This window comes from Falco peregrinus, chromosome 9 (assembly GCF_023634155.1).
Source record: "Falco peregrinus isolate bFalPer1 chromosome 9, bFalPer1.pri, whole genome shotgun sequence".
Taxonomy (NCBI): domain Eukaryota; kingdom Metazoa; phylum Chordata; class Aves; order Falconiformes; family Falconidae; genus Falco; species Falco peregrinus.
The window spans coordinates 20,049,732-20,075,152 of NC_073729.1; the positions used below are offsets into that span (position 1 = coordinate 20,049,732).

At 45.8% G+C, this 25,421-nt stretch overlaps 1 protein-coding gene across 11 annotated transcripts in view; it reads left to right on the top strand.

The window, feature by feature from the left end:
- Window positions 1-25,421, top strand: part of DAGLA (diacylglycerol lipase alpha) — a 64,806-nt gene that overhangs the window by 20,715 nt on the left and 18,670 nt on the right. For 5 of the 11 annotated variants that reach the window (XM_055813342.1, XM_055813349.1, XM_055813348.1 and 2 more), the window contains 9 exons: window positions 1,417-1,556; window positions 10,935-11,073; window positions 11,615-11,826; window positions 14,210-14,311; window positions 14,903-15,041; window positions 18,344-18,431; window positions 22,866-23,000; window positions 23,703-23,780; window positions 25,029-25,153. In XM_055813342.1, the coding sequence (XP_055669317.1) occupies window positions 10,979-11,073; window positions 11,615-11,826; window positions 14,210-14,311; window positions 14,903-15,041; window positions 18,344-18,431; window positions 22,866-23,000; window positions 23,703-23,780; window positions 25,029-25,153 (974 nt within the window). In that variant the 5' untranslated portion in view covers window positions 1,417-1,556; window positions 10,935-10,978. Of the gene's footprint in view, window positions 1-849; window positions 963-1,416; window positions 1,557-7,410; window positions 7,935-10,934; window positions 11,074-11,614; window positions 11,827-14,209; window positions 14,312-14,902; window positions 15,042-18,343; window positions 18,432-22,865; window positions 23,001-23,702; window positions 23,781-25,028; window positions 25,154-25,421 lie in introns of those variants that run through there. The other 6 variants (XM_055813344.1, XM_055813347.1, XM_055813350.1 and 3 more) reach the window with 6 other exon arrangements.

Below are 25,421 nucleotides of genomic sequence, written 5' to 3' on the forward strand. Positions count from 1 at the left end.
GAGAGAGCTCTTAAATTCAGCTTTCATCCTGGGTGATTTAAGGACATGGCAGAATATTCGTGGCCTGTGTGGTATATGACCTCGATGACCCAATATTTTCAGTCTGATTGCTAGGAATGTAAGATACAGGTATGTCCTTGCCTAAAGTAAAGAATACGAAGCCAAAGTGGCAATCTGAACTCAAGTGGAGGCACAAGCTCTCCCATGAGATCGGCAGATCCATTTTAGTGTGAATGTGAAAGCCCAGAGACCAGGGGAGCAGCATAGGTGTCAGATGTTTGATTAGGGACAGAGCTGTCTGCCCTGGGTCCCGTGATCACAGACATGACTGAAGGAAATCACTGAAATAAACAGGCAATGCCAGTAAAATGAGAATAGATTGGGTCTAAGTAAGACTTAAGACCCTTTGAAGCCAATTTTGAACATAGTTGAGCCTGGCAGCTTCACATAGTTAGCATCCCCATCTGATGATTACAAATCTTATTAAGAAAAGGTTTATTAGGGTTTCATCTACCGAAGAGCTTGCCACATAGCAGTGATTCTCAGCATTTGTGACTTGCAGCTGGGCATATACCTGCCTAACTGCTTAATAATGGGATGTGAGAGAAGGAAAAATCACAGGATAAGTTGTGGATTCTGAAGCAGAAAAGGAAGCGTGATCTGTGAACCCGGGGGCACAGGGGGCTGCAGTGTGGAGTGAGAAGCTAGAGGCCCTGAAATTCTGCATGTTCCCCTCTTAATCCCCTATAATGTTAGGGGGGAGGGAGAAGAGGGACTGCTTTTAATTCCTTAACATCTTTCCTTTCCAGAGACTTCTTTCCTTGCTGTATCAAGCAGTTCTTGGATGTGAGCAGAAGCCAGCATTTTCTCCTTCTATCCTGATAGTTGCATGTGGAGGAAACTGCTCCACAGCGATTTCTTTACCTCGGGAGCCTTGTGCTGCCTCTCTGCTGCTTGAATGGGTATGCTTCTGCTCGCCAGCATGCTTTTTGGGGAGGGGAGCAGGGAAGGACTGCCAAGGAGTGGTGTTGACCGCATACTTTTCCCGAGTTTGGCACTGATCTTCGGTTCTCCCACTTCTTTCGCTCTTCTCGTATTGGCAGCGGTGGTCCGTTTAGCTCCCGTAGAATGACTGGTGGCTTTCCCTGTATGTGACTCATCCTTTAGGGAATTCCTGAAGCAATGAGTCAAGTTATTGGGAAAACTGTTTGCCCACTAGTGTAAACTAGGGAGCCTGCCTGTGGCATCATAGAGAGGCAATTATTTTTTGGTGTGGCTGGGGTTGTCCTCTCTCTTCCTAAGGGCAGGTCACTTCAAGATGAGCTGTAGCAGGGATACATCACTGAATATATTTATTTTCACCTTGAAATATGCTCCTCCTGATTTTTTTTTTTTTTTTTCTCCTGTTTTTTTAAGGTGGCTGATCTGGTAAGCATTCCAGGGTGGAGTAAAACTGACCAATTTGAATTTGCCAGTGTTGTAGTGAAAAATAGCTTGCCTAAAGAAATGAGGCGGTCAGATTGGCACCAGTCAGCTACATCTGAAATACTCTTTTCGTAAGTACCATTTACCACTTTGTTCTGCCCTGGCTGACTTAATCCAGCCCTTGTTATTTTTGCTGTAGACAAATTAATAGTTGTGTGGTTTACAACTGTGAATTAACAAATTTTGAATATAGCTGTGGGATATTACAACAAAACCAAAGAACTTTGATCCCCAATAATTCTGTTCAGGAAAAACTAACTATTGTACCGCATATGTGAGCGTGGGTTGACCAGGGCTGTTAGCATTGCTTGCAGATGCTAGTCAGATTTGGGGTGCCCAGCTGCTCAGCATTTTTGAAAGCAAGGTGCTTGCCATATCTGCAGACTTGGGTCAACTTACCCAAACATCATCTTTCCACATCCTTTCCCTGCTTTATTCAAAGCCAAGCTTTTCTTGTCACTGGTTGCTGACTATTAAGATCTATTTAAAATACAAAATTAGTTTCACTTTTTAATACATATTTTCCCCCTAGCAACTTGGACATTATTTTTGCTCAAGCTTGGAATTGTCAGAAAGCTCAGATTGTGGGCTTCGCTAGCACAAAATGTAGGTGGCTGCAGATATGTCGGCATTGATACAACGATTGGGTGTTGTTTTTAACTAAATTGGTGTCAGCAGACTTGGATTGTGCTCCTTCTCCGCTCCTAGGTTTTCAATAAAGTGGCTCATTTTAAGGTAAGCTTATCTGTCGACTTCTGTTGTTTCTTGACCAGTTATTCATGAAGACTTTTAATATTCTATAGTCTGACAACTAGGAAGCTTGGAGTTAAATTGTGCTCCTGCTGAGGTCAAGGAGAAAAGTACTAGTAATCTTGGAGCTGTTGTGTGAAGCTTTTTTCATGTCTCTAAGATCGTAATTCTTCCTTTAATCTAGGCAGTTGAAATGTCTCATGGTAATTGATAACTGTCTTTATGTACTAAAATGAAAGCGCTTTTAAGAGGACAACTGTGCTTGTCCCTGCAAACTTCTTTATTTTTGCCCATGGACCAATCCTGGTCTGTGGGGGTATCCCAGCTGGAAAAAAAAAAAGGGGGAAGGGAGATTTCAGATCGTGCTCGTTTGGGTTTTTTCCTGTTTACACACACACCCCTTACTGCAACTAATACAGGTGGCACCCTTGGCAATCCACTGATGAAGTGTGCTTGCTGGCAACGTGTACGCTGCTCATGAGAGGGGTGCTAGAGGTGCTGCCAGGATAGTGGTGTTCAGCTTGTGTACCATGAAACAGAGGGGTGCAGAGATGGAGGGTGCCAGGGGGGATGCTGAGAACTGTTGTGATCTACAGTGTCATCACTTTGTAGGACTGTGATCCCTGGGGACAGGCTCTGAACTGATGCCAGTTGACTAGAGGAGGCATATTCCAAAGTAGAGAATTCCTTTCTTTTCTCTTTAATTCAGTGGATCCCTTACCCTGCTTTTAGCTGGTGAACACAAGCTGTGAATAGCAGTGTTTTGGTATCGTTTAACTCTACTTAGGACCTCTCTAAACAAGGGGATTTGCAAGATAATACTGTGAAAACACCACCACTGTGGGCAAGTACATGCTAAGCACATACATTGATTGTTCTGTTGTCTCTAATAAAAAAATAGTCATTCAGAAAATTTATTCAGCTTTGCAAAGAGTAGTATTATTCCTTAAGGCAGCAGTGGTATGGTTAGCCAGTTGTCCAAAATCAAATAAGCCACTGGCACAGGCTAAAGGTGAGACTTCTCTGGTTCCTCTTGCACCTTTGTGTGTGACTGCATTGAATGGAGCTGACGCAGAAAAATGCTTGAAAACGTGAACCCTTTCTGTGCAGAGCCCCAAAATCTGACTTAAATATTTTAATGGTAGAAACCCTTTTTGAAAATACTCGTGAATTTTGATGTCTCAATTAATGACTTAAGCTACCTGGGATTATCAATACTATTGTGCAAAAGCAGGTGATGCGTTAGGGTTGGGTCAGCGTTGGTACCTTTGCATTGATGTGTGGGAAAATAACCAGTCTGGAGTGAATAGCGAATGTGATACTAAATCTTCTGCATTAGTAGTAAGGTTTTGAGAGCTAATGTTTTTTTTTTCTCATGAGAGAAGAGGGACCACTTAAGAAAAACTAAGAGGCTTTTGAAATTCAAAGGTATAAATTGTAAGGCTGAGAGGTTCAAGATAGCAGGTAGGAGATGTTGTCTGTGTTTGAAGATGGCATGGGACTCATGATACCTATTTCTACTCAAGGCAAGAGGTGTTTGGAGTAAGGGACAAAGGGGATGGATTTAAGCAAGGAGCACATGTGCTTAGGAAACATTTTGATGTGTTTATGCTGTCTGAAACAAAGTGGCTTTGTGAAGAAATATTGATAAGGAATGAGCTGAGATGGTAGGGAAAACGGGCCAGTAGTCTGTTCTTGTTACTGCCACTATATTCTTGTGACTGTCACTGTTGTACTTTCAAGGGTGTATTTCTGCCAGCATTTATGATTTAAGCTGGTGGGACATACAGGTAAGTTCTTATCCCCTGGATTTTGAAGGTCAGTTTATACTGAGATGTATTTTGGGTATTTGTGTCAGTGGGCAGTATTGTAGTTCCAGATCTAACCTAATCATATTAGTTCTGTACTGATGATATTGTAGTGAGATGATTGTGGTGCAGTGGCCTTATCCTGGGGGAGCTCCAGCTGAAATGTGCCAAGCCACAAGAGGCTTCTTGAACCTTTCCTTTCTCAAACCTGATGGCTTAGTCTCCTGGTTCTAGCGCTGACTCATTTTATTTCCTTCTCCTTGGAAAATGGGAGACTATAAAGGAGAATCTTAAAGTAGGTATGAAATTGATATTCCAAAATTAAAGACCCCATTGATTTTTGCCAGCGTTCCCTGCCCATGCTGACCAGCTTGTGGCTCATTGTAGATATGGCTCTTAAATGTAACACTAGTACACACAATATTCTTTAAAGTAGAGATCTGTTCCCTTAATCATATTCAGTCATGCTAGAACTATCCTCACAACCTTCTGGCAACTGCTGTACCATCTCCCCCCAGGGAAGGAGCTTTCTGTGCAATTCCTGCAGGCATTGCTCTCAGTAGGTACCACTGCCACTTGTAAAAGGCAGCCCTGTCTCGGAAGAGCTCATCTTTGGTGCTAATTTGTCCCCACCTTGTGAGGCTCTGTTTGATATTGTATGTGTTGAGTAGGTAGGTATTCCTCCCTCTTACAAGGTACTCCGAGGTATTCCCACCCTGGGAGGGCACTTTTAGAAAGTTTGGGTGGTTTTTTGTCTGTCCTGCTACTTTCTGCTGTTTCTTGCTAATGGTTGAATAAATTGTACAGGGGAGATACACAGCAACAGACCTTGCAGTCTCATTCACACTGCATGCCAGGTCCTGCAAGAGGTACTGGAGGAGAGATGGGCCCCTGTGTGTGTAGATAGAGGCAAGCAAATGCCTCCTAGCCAGCTTCAGGACATTTTGTATGGATGTAACCACATCCCCTCCTTCTCCCTGCAAGGGAAGAACAATTCCCAGATTGTGAGGAACCAAGCTCAGAAACAGAAAGAGTTCCATTTAAGGCCCTTAAAAATAGCTGGAAGAGGACTGATGAAGTTTGATCCAAGTTTTAATTGATGATTTCTGTCAAGTACAGTAAGTGCTTATAGAAAGGCGTGCTTAATGGGAACAGGAGGTTTCTGTAAGCTGCAGGGGTGATGACTCAACCCGAGGTAGAAAGCCCATGTCCCATGTGGGACGTGCCTGTGAGGAAAGGAAGGATATGGAATTCAGGTAGGGGTGACTTGATGGGGCTGGAACCCTATCTGTTAGTCAAGTGCTATTTCAGGGGAAGTGTTTGTGTTTTATGAAGCAGCAGATGTTTAAGGGTCAGGAGCTGTATAGTTAAGCATGCTGAATATCATTTTTGATGACCCAAATTTGACAAACATGGTTATTTTAAAATGCTGTTGCTTTTTTAGTTCAGTATAGAAACACTTCGGCATCTGCAAGAAGTACAGAGAGCTTCAATAGCTCTAATAAATAGCTACAGAAAGAGGAGAAATGCAGGTATGCCGGCAAGGACAGAACATGGTCCTGTTGGTAGGAGGTGAGGAAGGACGTGCAGTACTGTGGAGGAGTACTTGCAGTTGCCTTTTTATGTGGTAGGAGGCAGAAGGCAGTTCTAGAGGACACTACTGGATGGAGTTAATCTGGCAGTGTTCACACACTGTCCTGGGCTACTTGGGTGACTCTTGGGACTTACCATGGAGATGCCCCTGTTCTCCTCTTGGTGCTCTCGAGTCAAGCTGCAGCACCCATGCTGCGCCTTTGGGACAGGCGTCTCTGGATGCCGGCACAAGGTGACCTGGTTGCCCTCTCAGGGGACAGAAGGTGTCCCTGCTGCGGTAGCACAGGCCAGGGGAGGAGCCCAAAATAACCTCCAAGGAAATGCTGCTGTTGGAGCTGCCATGACACGAACATTGTTTCGGTTCAGTTTTCCGGGTGGATTTTCCTAAGCAGCTCCAGCAGATGGGTCTGTGATAGCTGGCAGTCCTGGGCTATGACTTCTCAGCGGGACAGTAGGTTGGGGCTGGGACATTCCCTGGGAACATGGTGGCATTTCAGCCAGTACTGCAGGAGTGTGCCACTGGGAAGATCGGCGTGCCAGTACACATTGCTGGATTTCTGCAGAACAGCAAAGGGCTTTGTCCTGTAGTGACTCCTGCAGCCATCTACAGAGCTAAGAGCTAGAGATCGCCTTTCTTTTGGGCCTCCTGTAGCCCTAAGCAGTGAAGATGACGGTCTGGTTGCTGGGCTTTGAACAGTTATTTTGAGGGAGTTTCTGTTGGGTGAATGGTACTGTAGGACTCTAGAGGTGAGGCAGAATTTGGGGAGAGTGGCTGAAAAAGGATGCTGAGAGATAAAACCACAGATGAGTTGGGATTGCTTTGTCATACCTGGATTGTGTGAAGTTGCAAGTAGATCACTATCTCAGGCTAAGGGGAAAGGTAGGTGATTAATGTGTTGGGCTAGCAGGGCTACCTCCTGCTAATGCCTCCACAGACATCACCAGTGGTCTTGTCAAAGTGAGAAGAGAGTATTAGCACCGGTGGATCTGATTTCAGCATGGTGCTGGCCTCACATCTTTTGCTTGACAGCAACAGCAAGTAATGATCTGAACTGCAGGCGGTTGAGTGGGGACCAGGAGGAGGATTTTAGGTGATCGAGGTGGGGGTGCTGATCCAGGGATGAGGGTTTGCAGGGGGTTAGTGTGTTGGGATGTGTGGGTGCAAGTGTGCCTCAGGTGTCTGCGTGATGCTGTGAGCTTAAAGCAAATCCTGCTTGTGGATTTGGGTGGTGGGGAATAGCTGATTTCTCTCCTGGGGTGTTGGCGTGGTGTGGGTGGTCTCCTGCAGTGCGAGATCTATGTACAGCCCTTTTTCTTCAGCTATGGTTGTGTTCAGCTTGTATTTACTTGTATACCTTCTTCTGAGGCTAATGTCAGATGTGATGGGATGTTGGATTAGACTAAATCTCCTAGGTTTAGCTGGAATGTTGTCTCGCTGTAGCATTTTTCTCCCTTGCTCTTTTCTCTAAGCCTTCCCCTACAGACAGCTAATTCTCCCCTTCCCCCACATCCTGTCATACCCTAGAGCATGTCAGAAGGAATTAACGGCTGAAAAGGCCGGGGAGAGAGGCTGCTCCTCTGGAACAGTCTCTCCTTTCTGTGACCAGGGTGGCCCCCTCTGTGTGCCCCTTTTGTGTCCCATCCAATTCCCCTCCCCCTGGCCATTCAGTACATGCCGGAGGAGAGACCGGCAGCCCTGAGCCTTTCCCAGCCCTGCTCCAGCTGATGCCATCCCTCGCAGCCAAGGGGCTTCCCGCACAGATGGGGCTCCACGACCATCCTGAACCACTGCTGCAGCGCTCCCGGTCCTGCCGGCTTCTCGCTGGCAAGAGGGAGGAGGTTTGCGCTGCTGCGCTTGCTGCTGGAGGCCTTTCCTTCTCTCCCGTCTCTGTGCATCTCTGACAGCATAGCAGCATCGCCCGCTCTCACTCCCAGTCCTCCTTCCCACAATTCACATACAATCTCCTCAGAATAGGGATGATGTCACTTCCTTCCAGAGGGTGCCGGGGTGTGTGGAAGGGGGGAGTCACGACCCCTGGCTCGGTGGCTCTCAGCAGCCCAGTTGAATAAATGCGATTGCTGTCTCGGAGGGAGGGAGTTGTTCTGAAGATGGTGCCCGGCTGTGTCGGCAGGCAGTCACCACACAGTCCTTCCCTTTGCCGAGTGGGATTTTCAATGGCTGCAAGAAGAGTTTGCTGTTCCCTCCTTTGCCTGTGATGTCTGTCTCCGTGGATATGCACTTTTTCTGAAATACCCTTACGGGAGAGAAGAATGTGCAGCGGCTGGACCACATGCCATGTAAGATTTCTGCTTCCATAGATCTTTCTCTCATCCCAGGGTCAAGAGCTCTGGACTGCCTGCACACAAAGCTTGTGCCTGCATGTGCTTCCCCCTGATTTCGGTGTTGGGAGCTTGGGGCGTCGTGTACTAGGGTTCAAGTTTCAAGGTCCTGGGAATCTTTCACTGTTTGCAGCAATCTTAGGGATGGTGCAAGGGGTTCTTGCTGTTACAAAACTAGGGTCAGTGGTCTCGGGGCTCTTTGCACTCTGAACTTCCACTTTCCTCCCAGTTCCTCTGCTAGATCACATCTTCATAATTTTGAAAATGTTCTGTTACCCTGGGATGAAGCCAAAGAGTCCTTACACTGAGCGTTATACTTGTGTATTTTTGTGAGTTTTACAGTCTCAAGCCTTCTGTTGTCTCCCTTCTTTCTGAAGTGGGGGCAAGGGCCCAGACCTCGTGGTTTAGATTTTCAATAGAAAATCTTTGAAAATTAATTTGGACACTCTCTGTGGTTCACTGGGAGCCTGATAAGCGTACAGCTAGGAGTGACAGTCCCATAGTGAGTATTCTTGTGTGTGACAGTGAATGACAGGCTGCTCCACTCCATCCCCATCTGTTGCCGTGGATGAGGAATTCACATTAGATGTTTGCTGCTCTTGCTGATACCCTGCCTCTTAAACTGGCAGAGGGTGCTGAAAGCACAGGCAGAGCACAACTGCTTGTGTCTGGAGAGGTGGAAGAGTTGTGGAAAGTGCGTTGGCGGGATGCAGCCGTGAGCTGAGGGATGATGGGAACTGAGGTCTGAGCTTGGCTGGGAGGTCCTGCGGTGGCCAGAGGCAGAGTGAATTGAGATGCTGGAAGGTGTATCCGCATATACTGAGCAGGGTTAGCAATATTCAAGGTACAAGTGCTTCTTACAGGCAGGCGGGTTATTCACAGCAAGGCTAGAAGTCTCCAGATGGCCAGAGGAGTGAGCAGTTTGAAGGTAGAGCTGCGATGTACTGAGTGCTCTGATTATTATGTGCTAAGGAAGTGTGAATCCAAATGGTGTTGTAATTTCACATTTGCTTTGTTTGTGGAATAGAGTGTTTCCTTCACTCGAGTGAGTAACATACTGGAAGTGTGTCAGCCTGTTAACTATGGAATCTCCCAGAAAGCGTGAAAGACTTATGTAGGTTTTAAATACTTGGTGACTGAAATGGGTAGGAAGGTCTAGTCCACTGGCCGTGGGTGTTGGTACACGAGGGGAGACTCATCTGTTTTGAGATGTTCTGCATGGCAGGTAAGTGATGGGATAACCACACCTGACTAGTGAATAGGTTTTCATAGGACAAGGCAGCTTCTGGTTAGTGCAGCAAAAGACTGTGATACAGTCGGTGATCTGTCACAAAACCAACGCTTGGGTTACTTTGAAGCTTCTATTAGTTCAAATGTGATCGTGTCACTTCTCCCACCTTTTTTTTTTTTTTTTAATACCCAGAGCACTAAATTAGAGACATCATATACAAGTTTGATTTTGTTTGGTTGGTTGGTTTTTTGGCCTGGTGCATGAGGTGTGGCAGGTGATGTTCCCTCTGAAACGCTGTTGGAAGTTCTGATTATAATGTAAGTAACAAATGTAGACACTGATTTTTGCCCCTGTGAACCTAACAGCAAATTGTCAGGTCAGTACAAAGGACAGTTATTACTTTGGAGATGCAGCTTTGGAGTGGTATGGTCACTGCAGGTCATGGATGGAGTGCTCCAGCAGCAGTGCATGAATGTGAAGACTGGGAGGTTAGTGGTGCTAGAATAGAAGTGCTGTGATTTGGAGCAGAGATGCATCAGTTTGAGAGAACTTGGCACCCTTGAGATGGTGGCTCAGAGTGGAGAGGCACAGGCCAACGTGTGGTGTCCCCTGGTCTGTGGTAGTGCAGGAGGGTGCAGGTAAGACGTGACAGGGTTTAGGGCATGGAAGAAAGGGACAGGACAGGACTGACCGCTGCAGTCAGGAAATCACTGGTGTCTGTGGGCAGACTGCATAGACATGACCTCGGAAATAAAAGGCTGACAAAACCAAACAGACATCATGGGCGTGCGTCGTGGTTGAAGTGCGTTGTACAAGACATGCAGAAGGGAGATAGGGTGTGCTGCAGCAAGGGACTGAGCCGCTCTGATGCAGTGGACTTGGACCGGAGCAGGCTGGAGTATGTACAGCAGAACTGAAATGGTGTGGGAGAGCTGTGTTGGGAGGAGGTGTCTGGATAGCCCTGTGGAGTCTCGTGACTTGTACCACTGCTGTTTCTTTTTTTAAAAGGGTTTGTGAAGCTTCAAAAATAGGAGCACAAACAAAATGTGGGGAGGAACAGCCAGCTCCTCAATCTTCGACCTTTTAATTGTTAGTGCCTGTCAACCAGTGTGAACACAAAGGAGATGCAGAGCTGGCAGGGTGCTTCTGTGCAACTGATGGTTGAGTGAGAGATCTCCTAGGAGCTTGCTTCTTCAGCTGTAAGTGCTTGCTGTTGGGAGCCAGTCAATAGCTTCCCCAAATGCTGCCACTAACTGCTAATGGGTATTTTGGCTTGCCGAGCCAAGTGAGGGAGGGAACTGTTGGACAACAAGAGAAGAGGCTTGGCAGCAGGTGTGCCTGTGGAAGAACATGGTAATAGGGCTGCCTTCAGAGCCGAGGCCAGCATAACCTGTCCAAAACACCTCCCAGTGACTGCTTACCAACATGCAGCCCTAACAGGATTCCAGGTAATCTTATGAACTGGAGCTGGGTGAGTGGTGATTATGTTCAGTGAGTTGTGCACCAGCTTCACCTAATACTTCTCACTCTTTAAACTATACGTTCCTCTCCTGTGCTCTCAGTCTTGAGCATGCCATGCCCCCTGGTGCTGGCACGAAGAAGCTCTGCCATCTTTGGTGTAAAATAAGGGGGCTCTCAGGTACAGAGTCCTTCTGCTGGTGTGGGGTTGTGGGGCTCTCCTGGGGGGGTTGAAGAAGAGGGTCAGCATTTGATCTGTTGTTTTTCAGGAGGTGAGTGTCGTGCCTGCTGAACTTCCTCAGACCTGCTAGCCATGCCAGGGATTGTCGTGTTCCGCCGTCGCTGGTCTGTAGGCAGCGATGACCTGGTTTTGCCAGCCGTCTTCCTCTTCCTCCTGCATACCACCTGGTAAGTGAGAAGGGCAGAATGATGGCTTAAGTTCTCCCATGAATTCTTTTTGCTATTCCTGTTTCTTGCAGCTGTTATTCTTCCTGCGCTTATAGATGTGGCTGGAAGGCTTGTTTGGGGCATTTCTGACACACCAACATATTTCCAGCTTCTGTTCTTTGGATAAGTTCTATTCCAAGTTCTAGCTCCAGTTCCAAAGAGGGAGCCTGACCAGAGCTCCCTGCATCCTCCTGTGCTACCCAAGGCTATCCACTGGAGTTTGGGGCTGTGTTTCTGGACAGGGGCTCAGGAAAAACAATTGGAGTGGCAGATCCCATGGGATAATGTGACTTGACACAGAGCATCAAATTGTTCTGACTGGGGTAGCAGGGCCTCTGGATGGCTTGTGGGGAGGAGATTTCCAGACCAAATTTAGTATTAATTGTAAGTAGCTGTGGGACACTGATGATCCTCAGTAGCTTTGTGAGGAGAGCAGGTGTGGGATATAACATGCAGCTTTCTTTGGCTTACTGCTGGTAACAAGCTGGTTTGTGACTGGCAGGTTTGTGATCCTCTCTGTGGTGCTCTTTGGGCTGGTGTACAACCCCAACGAGACCTGCTCGCTTAACCTGGTGGACCACGGCAGAGGCTACCTGGGCATCCTGCTCAGTTGTATGATCGCAGAGGTGGCAATCATCTGGCTCAGCATGCGAGGCAGTATCCTGTACACAGAGCCCCGGGACTCGATGCAGTATGTGCTCTATGTCAGACTGGGTAAGAGGCAGCGGCCTGAGGCCTCCTAATGACTCAGCCTCCACACTGCCATCTGCTATTGCAGAAGACTTCTCTCCCCACACCCTGACAAACACACAGCTTCTGAAAGGCATCCAGATGGCCACTTGTATGTGATATGCATCTGAATACATCACATATACTGCACCCTGTCATTGCTGTAAGACTCTCATGCAATGCCCCAAATATCTTTCTAGCAAACCTTTAACTTGTCATCCTCATTGCGATGCAGGTATATCCTTTTCCTCTAACAAAATATGCTCCCCTTCTGTCTCGCAACACAGATCTGCCACAGTGAGATGCATCTACACCTCTCCCCCACCTTTATTCCACACGTTTTCCCATGATCCAGGCATATGTCCCTGTAAATCATGGTGGTTCCGACCCAGAGGCATGTGCATGTCCTTGCCTGTCATACAGACATGTCTACACCCACCTACCTTGAGACATATACTTGACCTTTTGACTCACGTGTGATGCATCTCTCCATCCAGCAACCTGCACTTTGATACTTCACCTCCAGGCACCACGAGATAAATAGGTTTACCACGTGCTCACTGGTTCTGTCCTGTCTCTTAGAGTGCATATTTGTCTTCCTAAAACACTTCCTGTCTCTCTCACCCACCAAACTAGATCAGAAAAGAGATTGTTCCTTGATCTCTCATTCAGGGCTTCCCTTTTAGCTTGTCTTCCCTCCTCTGTTCCATTGTTTTCCAGGTACAGAAACTTGATCAGATTTTTCCATGCTGAGTGAAGATTTTAAGAGAAAAATCTTTGAGTCAAACCCATTCCAAACAAAGCATCTCATGTTTTTACATCTCTGTTTTTGCTGGATTGTTTTCTTGCAAAATTTGCTAAAAATACGGGTAACCTTGCTTGAAAGCTCTGTCTAGGAGACATTTCCGCCTTTGAGTGCTAAGTGCAAATCATTAACATGAATAGCAAACAAATCTTTCTCTCTAGTTTCCCAGACATGCTGCAGTCTCCCTAGGGAAGCACGTAGAGCCTGACAATTTGAGTAACACTGTTAAAACCAGACTAAATGGGGCAAGGGAGATAAAGAGAATCCAGAGAGCCATTTTCCTGCCCAAGAAACATCCACTTTTCTTCCTTGTCTGCCTTAAACTATGCATGTGTTCAGGATCTGTATTTACACTGTATCTTGGGTCTTACATTTCGTGGGGCTTTTTACTCTTAAAAGGCTTCATCAGTTCTGATGATAGAAATAGGAGTGTGACCATTGTGTGGGCAAGGTCCATGTGACTGTCCCATTTTAAGCATGTGCTGTTTAGTGCATATGAATCTAGGGAAAGGGTTCCAATATGAACCCAGGGAAGTCTTATCTGTGCTACTGCTGCTCCTGTCCTGCAGTAGGTAATCTCAGAGGGGAGGCAAGGCAAGGCAGGCAAAGCCTAGCTCAGCTTAAGAACATCAGTTGGGCTGATCAGGAACCAGGTCCAGCCCTGGTTCCTTGCCCACTGCTGTTGGGGCAGCTCTTTGCTATGTCTATGTCTCGGAACTGGTCGTTCCAGGCTAGTGAGAGTCTGTAGTAAGCCATGGATGCTGCCAACATGTAGATGAAGAGGGTGGATGGTTAGTCTGCTAGGCTGGGATGTGGGTTCCATCTCAATTCCACCAAAGGCTTGCTAGGCATTACTAAGCAAGCTATTTACCCTTTCCATACCGGATTGCCTACCTGTACTTTGGGGTTGTAATGTGTAGAGAAAGTGTGAGGATGGGCACTTCAGAGCAGTGTTTCCCAACTTACTTTGTTCTGGGGAGCCATTGTTAATCCTCAGTTTCTGGTTCATTACCAGAGTAATGTGCAAAACTGAGGAGCCAGTAAATGACTCCTTAAGGATTGCATCCTGGGAACTATTACTGGAAGGACTGCAAAGGGCAGAGGTTCTGGGAACATTTGCCAAGTGTAGTAAGCAGAATCAATCCTGAATACATGCTACTATTTATTTCATATCTTTGAATCAGACCAGCTGTCTAAGGTGGTTAAGACCTAGGTGCTGTTACATTGTGATTCACGTTACCTAAGGGAGTCTTTCCACTGTGGTGGGTGGGAGGCATGGCTATCTGATTCACGCCTCTGGTAGAGCCAAGGGCACTGACAGCTCTGCACGCATGTGTTCCTTGTGCCATTTAGTAGTTAGTGTTAAGGACACGTTATGGTTTTGGTTCATTTTCTCGAATATCATCTCCCAAAGCACTGGGGCCCACTCCTGCAGTTATTTATTCTGTGCAATTGTCCTGCTAAAGAATCTATCTTTGGGTTTCCTCTCCAGAAGATGGGGAGAGGCAGTTGTTAATCCTTAGGGAGATACTGCTACTATCCATTGTGTTCCTTTTGTTTCAGCTATCTTGGTGATTGAGTTTGTGTATGCTATTGTGGGCATCGTTTGGCTAACGCAGTACTACACTTCCTGCAATGATATCACAGCGAAGAGTGTCACTTTGGGTATGTATTTGGAATGTGGTTTGTGTGCATTTCTGTGAATACACAGACATCCTCTCGGTTTGGAGAGCTAATTCATTCATGCATGTGGGGATTGACTGTTGGAAGTGGATTGTAGCTGTAAATGTGGTGCTTGTTTTCCTGAGACATTATTGCTCAGAACAGTTGTTCTATTCATTTGTTTGTGCTGTCTGCACCGAGGCAAGAATTCATGTTCCCATGGAAGAGTCTGTCTGGGGAGTCTGTTAAGACCTGGTTCCCCTTCTTCAGTTCAAAATGGCTTTACTGTTTTCCTGAACTCCTTTTCAGTCTCAGCCAGTCTCCTGGCAGGGGTGATGCTAATGTTGCGGTCCCCCTAGACACTCAGGGAGTATTTAATGGCCTTCTGTACGGGCAATCTCCTAAAACAGGAAAACCTAGCTGTAGTTTAAAAGCCTTTCCAGACACTTTCTTTTTGCTGCAGCTGGCTGAAAGGATATTCGGGGTAACTTTCTCTGCCCTGCAGCAATGGAGAGGTGGATCTGTGTGTGGTGAAAAGCAGGAAGTGCTGTTGCCAAGACTTATGGGCAGAGCACTTGACTTCTTTCTTTGCAGGAATGGTGGTGTGCAACTGGGTTGTCATCCTGAGCGTCTGCATCACTGTCCTGTGCGTCTTCGACCCGACAGGCCGGACCTTTGTCAAACTGCGTGCCACGAAACGGAGACAACGCAACCTGAGGACATACAACCTACGGTAAAGGAGCATTTCTGGAAGGGTGCCCTGCTTTTTTTTTTTTTGGCTCTTGACGTTCTCCTTGCCTTGCTTCAGGGAGCACTCAGCTTCAGGCATTGCTTCCCTTTGAGGGTGATTTTGGAAGAATGCAGCTCAGACTGTGCTTTGTGTGGGCATCTGTATCCAAAGGAGGCGAAGCAATGCAGTATGTGGCTGGATTGTGCATTAGTCACTGGATTTGTGAATCCTTACACATCCCTCTAGCCAGCGCTGACCCCAACAGCTTGTTTGTCCGTCCTGTAGCAGTGTTTTGCCTGGTGAGAGAGGCAGTGCTTAGATTTTGCTTGGATTGAGGCAGCATCTTCTTCCAAAGCCCCTTTATTCCTTTATTTTTGTCTTCAAAATATGACCTTTGACCTGTGGCTCCTTGTGTTTGGTCTTGGCCAAGAAGCAGTTTCTTTTGTGTTAGCAGTCAGATCTTTTAATGAAGAATTGATTACATCTCTGAGCTACCCAGATGGGGATATGAAAGCTTTGTTCACCAAGCAAGGCATTTTTCAGAAGTTTTTTTCTCTAGTAGAGGGACAACACAAACAGGCTTTGTTTTCTTATGCACTCTTGACATCTGTAACTGTCAGCAAGGAATGTGGCGTGGTAGGACTTGAGGGCATTAGGTTTTGAATGCTAAAAATTGCGGATTTTTAAAGAATACTCTGCAAATCTTGCATTTCTCATTGGGAACGTATATTCAAGAAAGTGTTTTGAATACATACTCTTCCAATGTCTTGAAATGGGATCCTTCAGGCTGTCTTTTTGAAGAAAACTCAGACTTTTCTAAGTACCACACAAGCAAGTTTTGTTTGAAGGAACCTGTTCTTTATTGCAGAATGCAGGACATCCTTCCTGTCCTTTCCAATATGTTACTAACACTAGTCTGGAATATCTGGAGTTAGTGCCCTGATTGCCGCATTCTGATCAGGACATTTCCAGGGAGAGATCAGGATGGGAAACTGTGGCAATACTGTGGATCTGGTACCCCACACCACATCAAAACTGTTTGGCTCAGTGCATTATTTTTTCCAAAGGGAAACAGAGTGCCACAGATTGCAAAGCTTTTTGCTAGAGAACTTAATTTTTGAGTTGGTTTTGATTTACTTTTATCTGCCCTCTGAGGAGTTTTGACATCCCAGACAACTGAGTGAAGGTATTTGTCCCTTGGGCCGTGGCCACCATCCCTGGAAGTATTTAAAAGACGTGTAGATGTGGCACTTAGGGACATGGTTTAGTGGTGGACTTGACAGTAGCGGGTTAGTTGTTGAACTCAATGATCTTAAAGGTCTTTTTCAGCCTAAATGATTCTATGACTTTTGGAGAGCTTGTGCTTGCTGTTTGCTGATTTCCACTCTAGAAAAGGAGTGTTAACAAGCAAAATGCTGTGGGCTATAATATGAAAGGGAAGCATAAAATGTTACTGGTGTTTACTACTAAAGCAATGGTTTGCAAAGAATATATTTTGAAATTCTTCTCCTGCTTAAAGCAGTCCTTTCCAAAGAAAAATTATGAAATTCTCTGCCTGTTTCTGGATTGTGAATCCTGTAAGATGCTGAGGGCCAGCCAATCATATTGAAATCCCTCAGCCTACAGTGATACACATCTTCTGATATACAGCAGTAATTTGACCTTTATTACACTTAACCTGAGCCTATTTCTTCTGTCTTAATGAAAATAACCTTGATTTGATTGTCACATTAAGGAGATATGCAGCTGGCTTCCTTGTTGTGGTACTGTGTTGTAGCTATCGGACTCTGTTACACAGCGGCTTTCCCTTACCAGTGGCATCGTGATGTGTGTGGGCTTCTATGTTCTTGCAGAGCTGAGAAAACAAGACAACAAAAGTCTCAGCTAATTGTGCTGAGGCTTTTCTAAGAAACTTGCTTTGGAGCTCATACTAAATATGTGGAAGTTCGGTGTGAGGAAGAAAGAATTTAGGAAAAGTTGGAGTGAAAATAGCTCAGAGCGCACTTGCTTGTTCAACCCCCGCGGTGAAGTTCTTTGCATTGCTGCGCGAGTTCTTTGGCATTTGGTGGAGCAAGCAGAGTACTGCCAGCTCTGTCTTAGGACAGTCGTATTCCCATTCCTCTTTTGGAGTCTTCCTTGGAGGTTATGGATAGTTATTTTAAAATGCTCAGGCATGAGTTGATGGATTGCCCTGCAGGATCTGGTCCTTCTGTTGCAGGCAAATACTCCTTTACCAGCATCTTTTTCTTCCAGGTGCAGCCCACTTTCTGTGCTTGGGCTTTTCCTCATGTGATCACCTGCTAGAAATTAGGTGGTCTTTTCTGATATGCCTGACCTGTGTTGAGTTAGTCTGTGTTCACATTAAAAAAAGCTCCTGTATTAGAGGAGCTGTGGACTTTATGGAGGTACAGAATCAGTCACCCGCTTTGACATCACTAAGCCCAACTTGATCTAAGGGTTGTTAGTAGGTATGCCGGTCAAAAATAAGGGACTGTCACCCTGCAAAATGTAATAACTAGGACAAGCTCACAACAGTGGAGTGTACTCAGCTATAGTTAATTTTAAATAAGGTTGTCCAATTAGCTAATTTGGAAGCTGAAACTGAAATGTCATATAAACGAAATGTGGGTTGAGCTAAACCTTCTCTATTCAGTCCTTTTAAAACTTTCTAAATGGAAGGAGAACCTTTAGCTTGCTTTTTTTGTTTTTGGTGACTGTTATGCACGATGCTTGAATAAAGAGTACAAATCGTTTCAGTTTAGAGACTGTATTATGTTTAATAAATATATTTTTCCAAATAAGCTATTTGCTGGCGGGAAAAAAATTGCACAGCTCCTCTCATACTAAGTGCTCGGGGTCTCTTGTACCATTCCCACCCTCTCGCCATGAGGTAGTTTTCCTACTGAGTGGTAGTACATCCTCTAGCATGTGATGCAGCTGCCAGGTTGCCAGTAGACCTTCCTTCCATCTGCAGCACCCCGTGGTCTTCCATGTGCTTCCAGCGGGCACATAGATCAACAGTAGCTTCGTTACAGCCATCCCATTCAGATGAGATACCATGTTTATAAGTAGAGGCATCATCCTGACCAGAACAGACCTTCCTGTTCTATAAATTGAGCAGAGTTGTTAATCTGTATGTGGTCTCCTTGTCTCTGGTAGTCCAGGGTAAAGATAAGAATATGGTTTAGCACAGGTTTTTACCATTGGTGGTGTAGGCTGTGTGACTTTGTATTGGATCCCACCATTTGTTTGCAGTCACGTTCTCCTGCCTGTCCTCATGTGCACACTCTACCCTTTATTTACAGACACCGCCTGGAAGAAGGGCAAGCCAGCAGCTGGACTCGCAGACTTAAAGTTTTTCTTTGCTGCACACGGACAAAAGACTCTCAATCGGTAGGTACCAAACATCTCCTGTCAGAGCACAAGCTACGTGTATGGCTGGCGACGCGTGGGACTTGGCAGAGTGTCGCAGTGTGGGGCTCCTGCTCTCGAGCCTGGACGACACGTGTCTCCTTTCACTGTGAGTGTTCTTTGAGATCTGGCGGCACAAGGAGTCTAGTGAGTGTCAACAGTAGTGCATGCAAGGGACTGAAAGTCCTGTCCAAGAAGCAGTGAGCTGAGCGACCCTCAAAATGACAAGGCTTGAAATTTTGCTCATGCTGGTTCCTTTTCCTTCCTTTCAGCCCAGGCAGCCTGAATGAGCACTTGCATTTCTGCAGGAGGGTACCTGGGTATGCCATGTGGCAGCAGAACCTGATGTTTCCCTCTAGGTGTAGATGTAACATCACTGAGTAGGGCAGTTATCTTTTCAAAATAGCTAGTCTTAACCCTCGGGTTTTGAGTACTGTAGGACTTTCTCTGAAGGTAGAGTTAGCAGCACTGAAAAGCAATGTTGTCAGAATTAAAATCTTCTCTAGAAGCTGTTCTTTATCTCACTGTTGCTTGAATTGGGATAATAATTTTAAGTGAGGATATCAGTGGAAGAAATACACATTTTCACTATGGTTTGGCTCAATATTTGACAGCACTTTGTGATCAGCTTCAGTTTCCCTTTATCAGCCAGTTTACTTAGGCAGTTTCTCCTATTGTTTGCATCAGTCTCATATATTTTAGAAGGAGAGACACCTCTTTGAAAATGGGAAAATGTAAACCTGTCAGAATCGCCAAAAGAACACTTCTGGATTACTAGCAGTCAAAACCTACTACTTAATCCATAGATTCACATGAAGATCATCAGTTTGAAGTTTTCACGTGCTACAGCTGGGATTTTCCCTTGCTGTTATCTATCCAGCAGGGAAGGGTAAGGGGCTTGATAACATCGATTCCCCAAAAGTCAGCAGTCCATTCTTACTGGAAGCAGCAGGAGCAGGTTTGTGCCTGAGGGTGGTATGCAGCAGGGCTCCTGAGGACCTGGTGGAGAGGTGGGTACTAAGGTGAAAAATTTTGCTGATGACTCGTAATATTTAAGTTGGTCAGAATTATGAGTATCTGAGAATTCTTGAAAGACAAATCAGAACCAGGGATTTGTTATCAAAGATAGAAGAAAGTCATCAAGATGAGGTGATGCATGTGTTACCTGAAGAAAAATTACTTGCATGCACTGGACTCTGAATTAGTTACAACCTCCCAGGAAAAGAGCTAGGAGTTATCAAGGACACTTCAACAAAGACATCGGTGCACAGCAGTGGCCAAAAAATCAGGAAAGTGTTTAGCTTCAGTAGAAGGGCATAAAGATGACACGGAAAGCACCGAGGGACCAACCACATCGGCGATGTCCTCACTAAATATAGCCTGGTGTTTGGTCTCCTCAAAAACACAGCAGAAAAAGGAACATATTGGAGGGGATATGAACTTACAGAGGAAGAGAAATGAGACTGGGATTTTTAACCTCAAAAAGGGAAAGGTGTAATAAGATGAAGAGCTGTGTAAGAATAATGGAGAGTCAAGTGAAGGCTACCTGAACATTTGTTCATCACAGATGGCAACCAGTATGAATTAGATTAAAAGGGTTTGTTAGTAAGTGCGCTGTAGTTATCCGCAGGGTGTAGTTTCCAAAGTGTGGATGGCTGCAGGAATTGTCATAGCCCTTTTGCAGAAATCCAGCAATGTGTACTGGCACGCCGATCTTCCCAGTGGCACGCTCCTGCAGTACTGGCTGAAATGCCACCATGTTCCCAGGGAATGTCCCAGCCCCAACCTACTGTCCCGCTGAGAAGTCATAGCCCAGGACTGCCAGCTATCACAGACCCATCTGCTGGAGCTGCTTAGGAAAATCCACCCGGAAAACTGAACCGAAACAATGTTCGTGTCATGGCAGCTCCAACAGCAGCATTTCCTTGGAGGTTATTTTGGGCTCCTCCCCTGGCCTGTGCTACCGCAGCAGGGACACCTTCTGTCCCCTGAGAGGGCAACCAGGTCACCTTGTGCCGGCATCCAGAGACGCCTGTCCCAAAGGCGCAGCATGGGTGCTGCAGCTTGGCTCAAGAGCCCTGACAGGCATCTGAATGGCCTGGTTTCTGAACAACTCTATTTTATTCAGGAATGCAAAATATTTCACTTTGTGTCAAGCTTTTTAATAAACTTTTCATTCTGCAGTGACTCTTTCAAATTTTTTATTTTTTTTTTTTAGTTCAGGATAAAAGCAGATACCAGAATCTTCAAATTCCTTGTGCTATTGAATTTCCATTTTACATTCAGCTTGAGCAATTTCCAGGCTCTTTTCTGTAAAGAAACAAGCTCTGACTTTGTGTGTCCTGGCATGACAGCGTGTGGAATGAATGCATATGCAATGGATCAGAAATAAATCCGATGCTGTCCCTCCCAGTCCTCATGGAAAAAAATGTTTTAGCAGAGGATTATTGCCCTCTGGGCTGGAAAATAGTTCTGCAGAGTGGACGTGGCATTGGGGCAAGAATCTGTTCTTATGGGTCTGGACTGAAGTCTGAATTGCTAAGTCTCCCCCAACTCTGTCAGCCTCAGGGCCTTCAGGGTTTGTAGCAGAGCACTACAATCAGCCCTAAAGTATAATATCAGGGGCTCCAGCAAACACTCTTCCTTCCGAACAGAATGTGCATGTTGAACTTCCATTATGGCCTTTTACTTTGGTCAGAGTATTAAGGGGTGTTGCTGTCACTTTGGGTTAATGGGAGTTTGTCGTATTTTACTTCAAGGCTGTTTGCCTTTCTTGTGTGCTTATGAGAACTGTGGTAGGATTTATAGGGTCAGTACTTCAAGGGTACTGCAGTTGTAATGTTGGAGAGGTTACTGCCAGTCCATTTGCTCTTCAAAGGCACAGCTGGCATGGAAACCTGCACAGTGTGCACCTGAAGCCCCATTCTTAATGGTGATTTAAGTTGCTTTTGTAGGCAAGTGAAAAATGATAGAAAGTAATCTTGCACTCCAGGAGTTTGTCAGAGATGAAAGAATGTAGGTCACTTCCTGCAAGACTGCTAGGGAGAAAAGGGATTTACTTTCTTGTTGGTCAAAGAAGAGAGATGGAGAGATCCTGTCCTGAAGTCTGTCTTCAAGTGCACGGCTCTGGCATTCTATGAAGACGGCAATCACATGGCTTTAGGTGCTGAGCAAAGGATGCTATGAAAACACAGGCTAAAAGTTCAGGATAAGGTTGTGACAGACCTTGGTAGGAAAGGTTATTGATGGCAGGAGTCAAAATACTGACCGCTGGTGTACTACAGCACTTGCTCTGTCCCGCGTTTTCATGATCCAGCCTCTGGGTCACCCTTGTCTTTAAGCTTGCTGGTCTGAGCGATGGTCAGGCCAGCGTTGTCTCACAGTCAAGCCCACCTCCAATCTCCCAAACGGTTCTTGCTTAAGATCTTGTGTGGGATTTAGTTTGTAGTACTGACCAAAATGGGAAATAACATTTCTTCTCAAAATACCTTTGTCACTCTGCTTCAGAGCTTTTGCTTGATCCCCTCAGATCACTTCCATTTCTGTCCCTCCTGTGGTGTGGGGGTTTTTTTTGTTTTTTTTTAGTTTGGTCACCTTCTCTTCTGGGAACTCTACATTTAATGACTCTAATCTCTTTCCAGGTTTTCCTTTTTAGGCCCTCTTGCTTGGGTGTAGTCCAAGATAAACCTGGAAAAGCCTGGTAAATTGGTCTGCTCCTTCAGTACCTGTGTAACACCTGCTTGTTGTAATTAACTCTTTGAAGTCACCTGGCAATGAGTGTGATGGTGAACAATGAGCAGCTTCTTTAGCTGTTCAGTGGCAGGATTGAGAAGTTGCCACTTTCTCTGTGATCTTTCTGCCAGGGACTGTGAGGTCTGGGTTAAGGATGACACACTGATCCCAGGACAGAGTTACAGAATTGAAGAGCCTGTTAAATAGGAAAAAATCAGTACTTGCTCTTTTTTTTTTTTTTTTCCCCCATTAGCCTCTGTTCAAATGAAGTTGCTTTTGAGGAAAAAAGATGACTCTGAGGTAACATTGGATTGGGATTTGCTTGGTTCTCATCCTACTTCCTCTGTCTTTTTTATAATGTAGAGATGAAAACATTTCTCTCCCTTTGTGTCTGCCTGGTCTGTTTTGATGTTGAGGTGGTCTGCTTGCCCACACATAAGCACTGAGCATAGTACAAATTTGGTCTTGGCTGAGGCCTCTGAATGTGATTATGTAAAATAAATGAGAGATTAATATGATTAGACCAGATATGGTGTTCCCTGAAGGAATCTCATGGATGTTTTGGAGAGAGAGCTACAGAAATGAGGCCATTGCTGCCGCATTGGTTCTCATTCAGTGTCCTGTTTTGAGGCTCCCCACACCCAAACTCCTCCTCCTAAACTCTTCTCTCCCTGGATTTTGCAGGACGCCTACTCTGAAATCGCCTACCTTTTTGCTGAGTTTTTCCGAGACCTTGACATCGTCCCATCTGACATCATTGCAGGCCTGGTTCTTCTGCGCCAACGGCAGCGGGCAAAGCGCAATGCTGTGCTGGATGAGGTGGGTGGAGGGGGAGCGTCGCAGTGTGTGGAGGCAGTGGGCATCTCCCTTGGCCTCTGACTTACCTGCTGCTCTTGTGACTCACTGTGTGAGAACTGCATGACTCTGCCCGTCTTGTTTCTGTTGTGTGATGGGCTACTGCCAGTCACTGAGCTATAAAATAAAACCACTTAACTCCTTCAGCAGCTTTTTATGAGGCTCCCAAAGGGCCCAGCTGACACAGAGTCAAGCTTGTGAAACCTGTCGTCTCTTCTAGGCAGGTGATACATACAGATTTAGCTCTTGACCCCAAATGGGCAACTGCCTTGAGGGAGGTGGCAGGTACTTAAAAGTGGATGGGAAGATTGCTCCACCTGTACAGTGATGTGGAGAAGACTCCAGCATCTAGGTAAAGCTGCAGGAGGAATTTTAGGGAAAAATTCCTAAATTCCCAAGCCATTACTGGCATTGAGACTTGTGGGTTGTCATCCCAGTAGAAAATTGTTTTGGTTTCCTGCTCCTGCCCCCTTTCCTTGAGGTGGGGTTCAGACAGCAGTGATCAGATCAGGCAGAAACAAGAACAGCAAAATTGGAACTAGTGGAGGAGACTGGTTGGGATACTTGAAAGCGTCTTGTCCCAGGTTACACAGTGCTTTCTGTTTCTCATGCATAAATTTCGTCTTGGTGACACAGAGAATTTTTATATATGTTTGTGACTTACAGGCAAACAATGACATTTTAGCTTTTCTATCTGGGATGCCAGTGACCAGGAACACAAAGTATCTGGATCTGAAAAATGTGGTAAGTCACTGGACTGTGATCTTGCAAACTCACCACGCTTCCCTGTGTAGCCTGTTTTCTTTTTCTCAGTGGCTTCTCTTATTCCTTTCTCCCCTCTCTGGAATAATCAAAGAAATTAAAGATGAGTACAACATAATAACCACACTTGCTTTCTGGAGGCTTTTTGTCTTCAGATGACTTTTAAAGCATTATCTATCTCTGTCCTCCACTTTGGGGGATGTGGTAGTATTTCCAATCAGATGGGAGAAGGCAATGTGAGGTTTCTTCAAAGCCAGAGGTATGAGATGAGTGCTGCATCCAGGAGTGTCGTGCAGAGCTCCATATGGAATTACCACCAGCAGAGCTCGTGGAGCCCTGCCTGCTGGGCTCCATCTTGATAAGGGCAGGGAACTGCCTGGAATGAGATGGAGCCTTCCTCCCTGGGGCTGCTTCTCAGCAGTTCTCAGGATGGAAGTGGCTGCAGCCTGTTCTGTTCTATGTGAATTAAGCTTGGCTTTCCTTCTGGCATGCTGCTATTGCAGCCCTTCATTGGGCAAACTGTATTCACCTTCCTTGATTAGACGATATTGCTGCAAGAGAGGCAAGACTGACCCAATCCCAGCATCTCTGATCAAGTGATTCTGTGATTAACCTGCTTCTGGCTGTGCTGTACTGCATTGTGTTTAATGCTAACATCCTGCTGGTGCTAAGCCTGTGTTGTCTCCTGAATAGGTGTGTGTGGGGAGAGATGTCAGCAGAGCTTATAGAAGACAGCACCAAGGCATGTGGCCCCAAACTGGCTCTATGGTCCTCTCTGAGCATCTTATGGCCTGTGACACTGTGGAAGCAGTATATTTAGAGAGCTGATCTTGGGGCTTAAACCAGTTTTCTCCTTTACTAGGGTAGGGTGGAGCAAAGGCCACAAGGGATGGCCTGCCTTTGCAGCAGGGTGTTTGCACAGAGGAGAACTTCTGTAGAACTAACTTCCATTTTTTTTAAACAGTTAGCAGGGCCCCTCCACTCGGGGAAAATAGGCATGGCTATACTGAGCTGTTCTTGGGAAGGGGAGGACATTGCCCAGCATAACCAGCTTGCTGTCCTGCAATCACCTGGAAATGCTGGCAGTGCTGTTCTGGTGGTGCTGAGAGAGAAGGCTGATGCTCAGAAAAAAAGGGTGCACATGTCTGACTGATGGAAAAAGGGAAATGGTAGAAAAACTCACTCTCTAAAAGCAAATAAGGCCTTTAGTGAGTCTCTTGTCTCTTTCAGCAAGAGATGCAGCGGTACAAAGAGGTGTGTTACTACATGCTGTTTGCCCTGGCTGCCTATGGCTGGCCCATATACCTGATGAGGAAGCCCACATGTGGACTCTGTCGCCTGGCCAGATCCTGCTCGTGAGTGGCCATCCTGTCTATCACTCTGCCTTCTTTTCTTCCCTTTTCTCTCCTGTTTTTTCCTAGATTTAGAAATATGTTTTTTCATCAGTTTGCTCTCCATCACCTCTCTATTTCTTCCTTTTATCTTCTGCTTTTTTCCTTTTTTTCCTTCTCATGCTTTTTCTTTCCATCTCTCGTTAACTCTGTGCCTTCATACTTCAACATCTTTCTCCTTGATCTCTTCCTTACAGTTGCTTATCTGCTTACCTTGTTAAACAAACCAGGC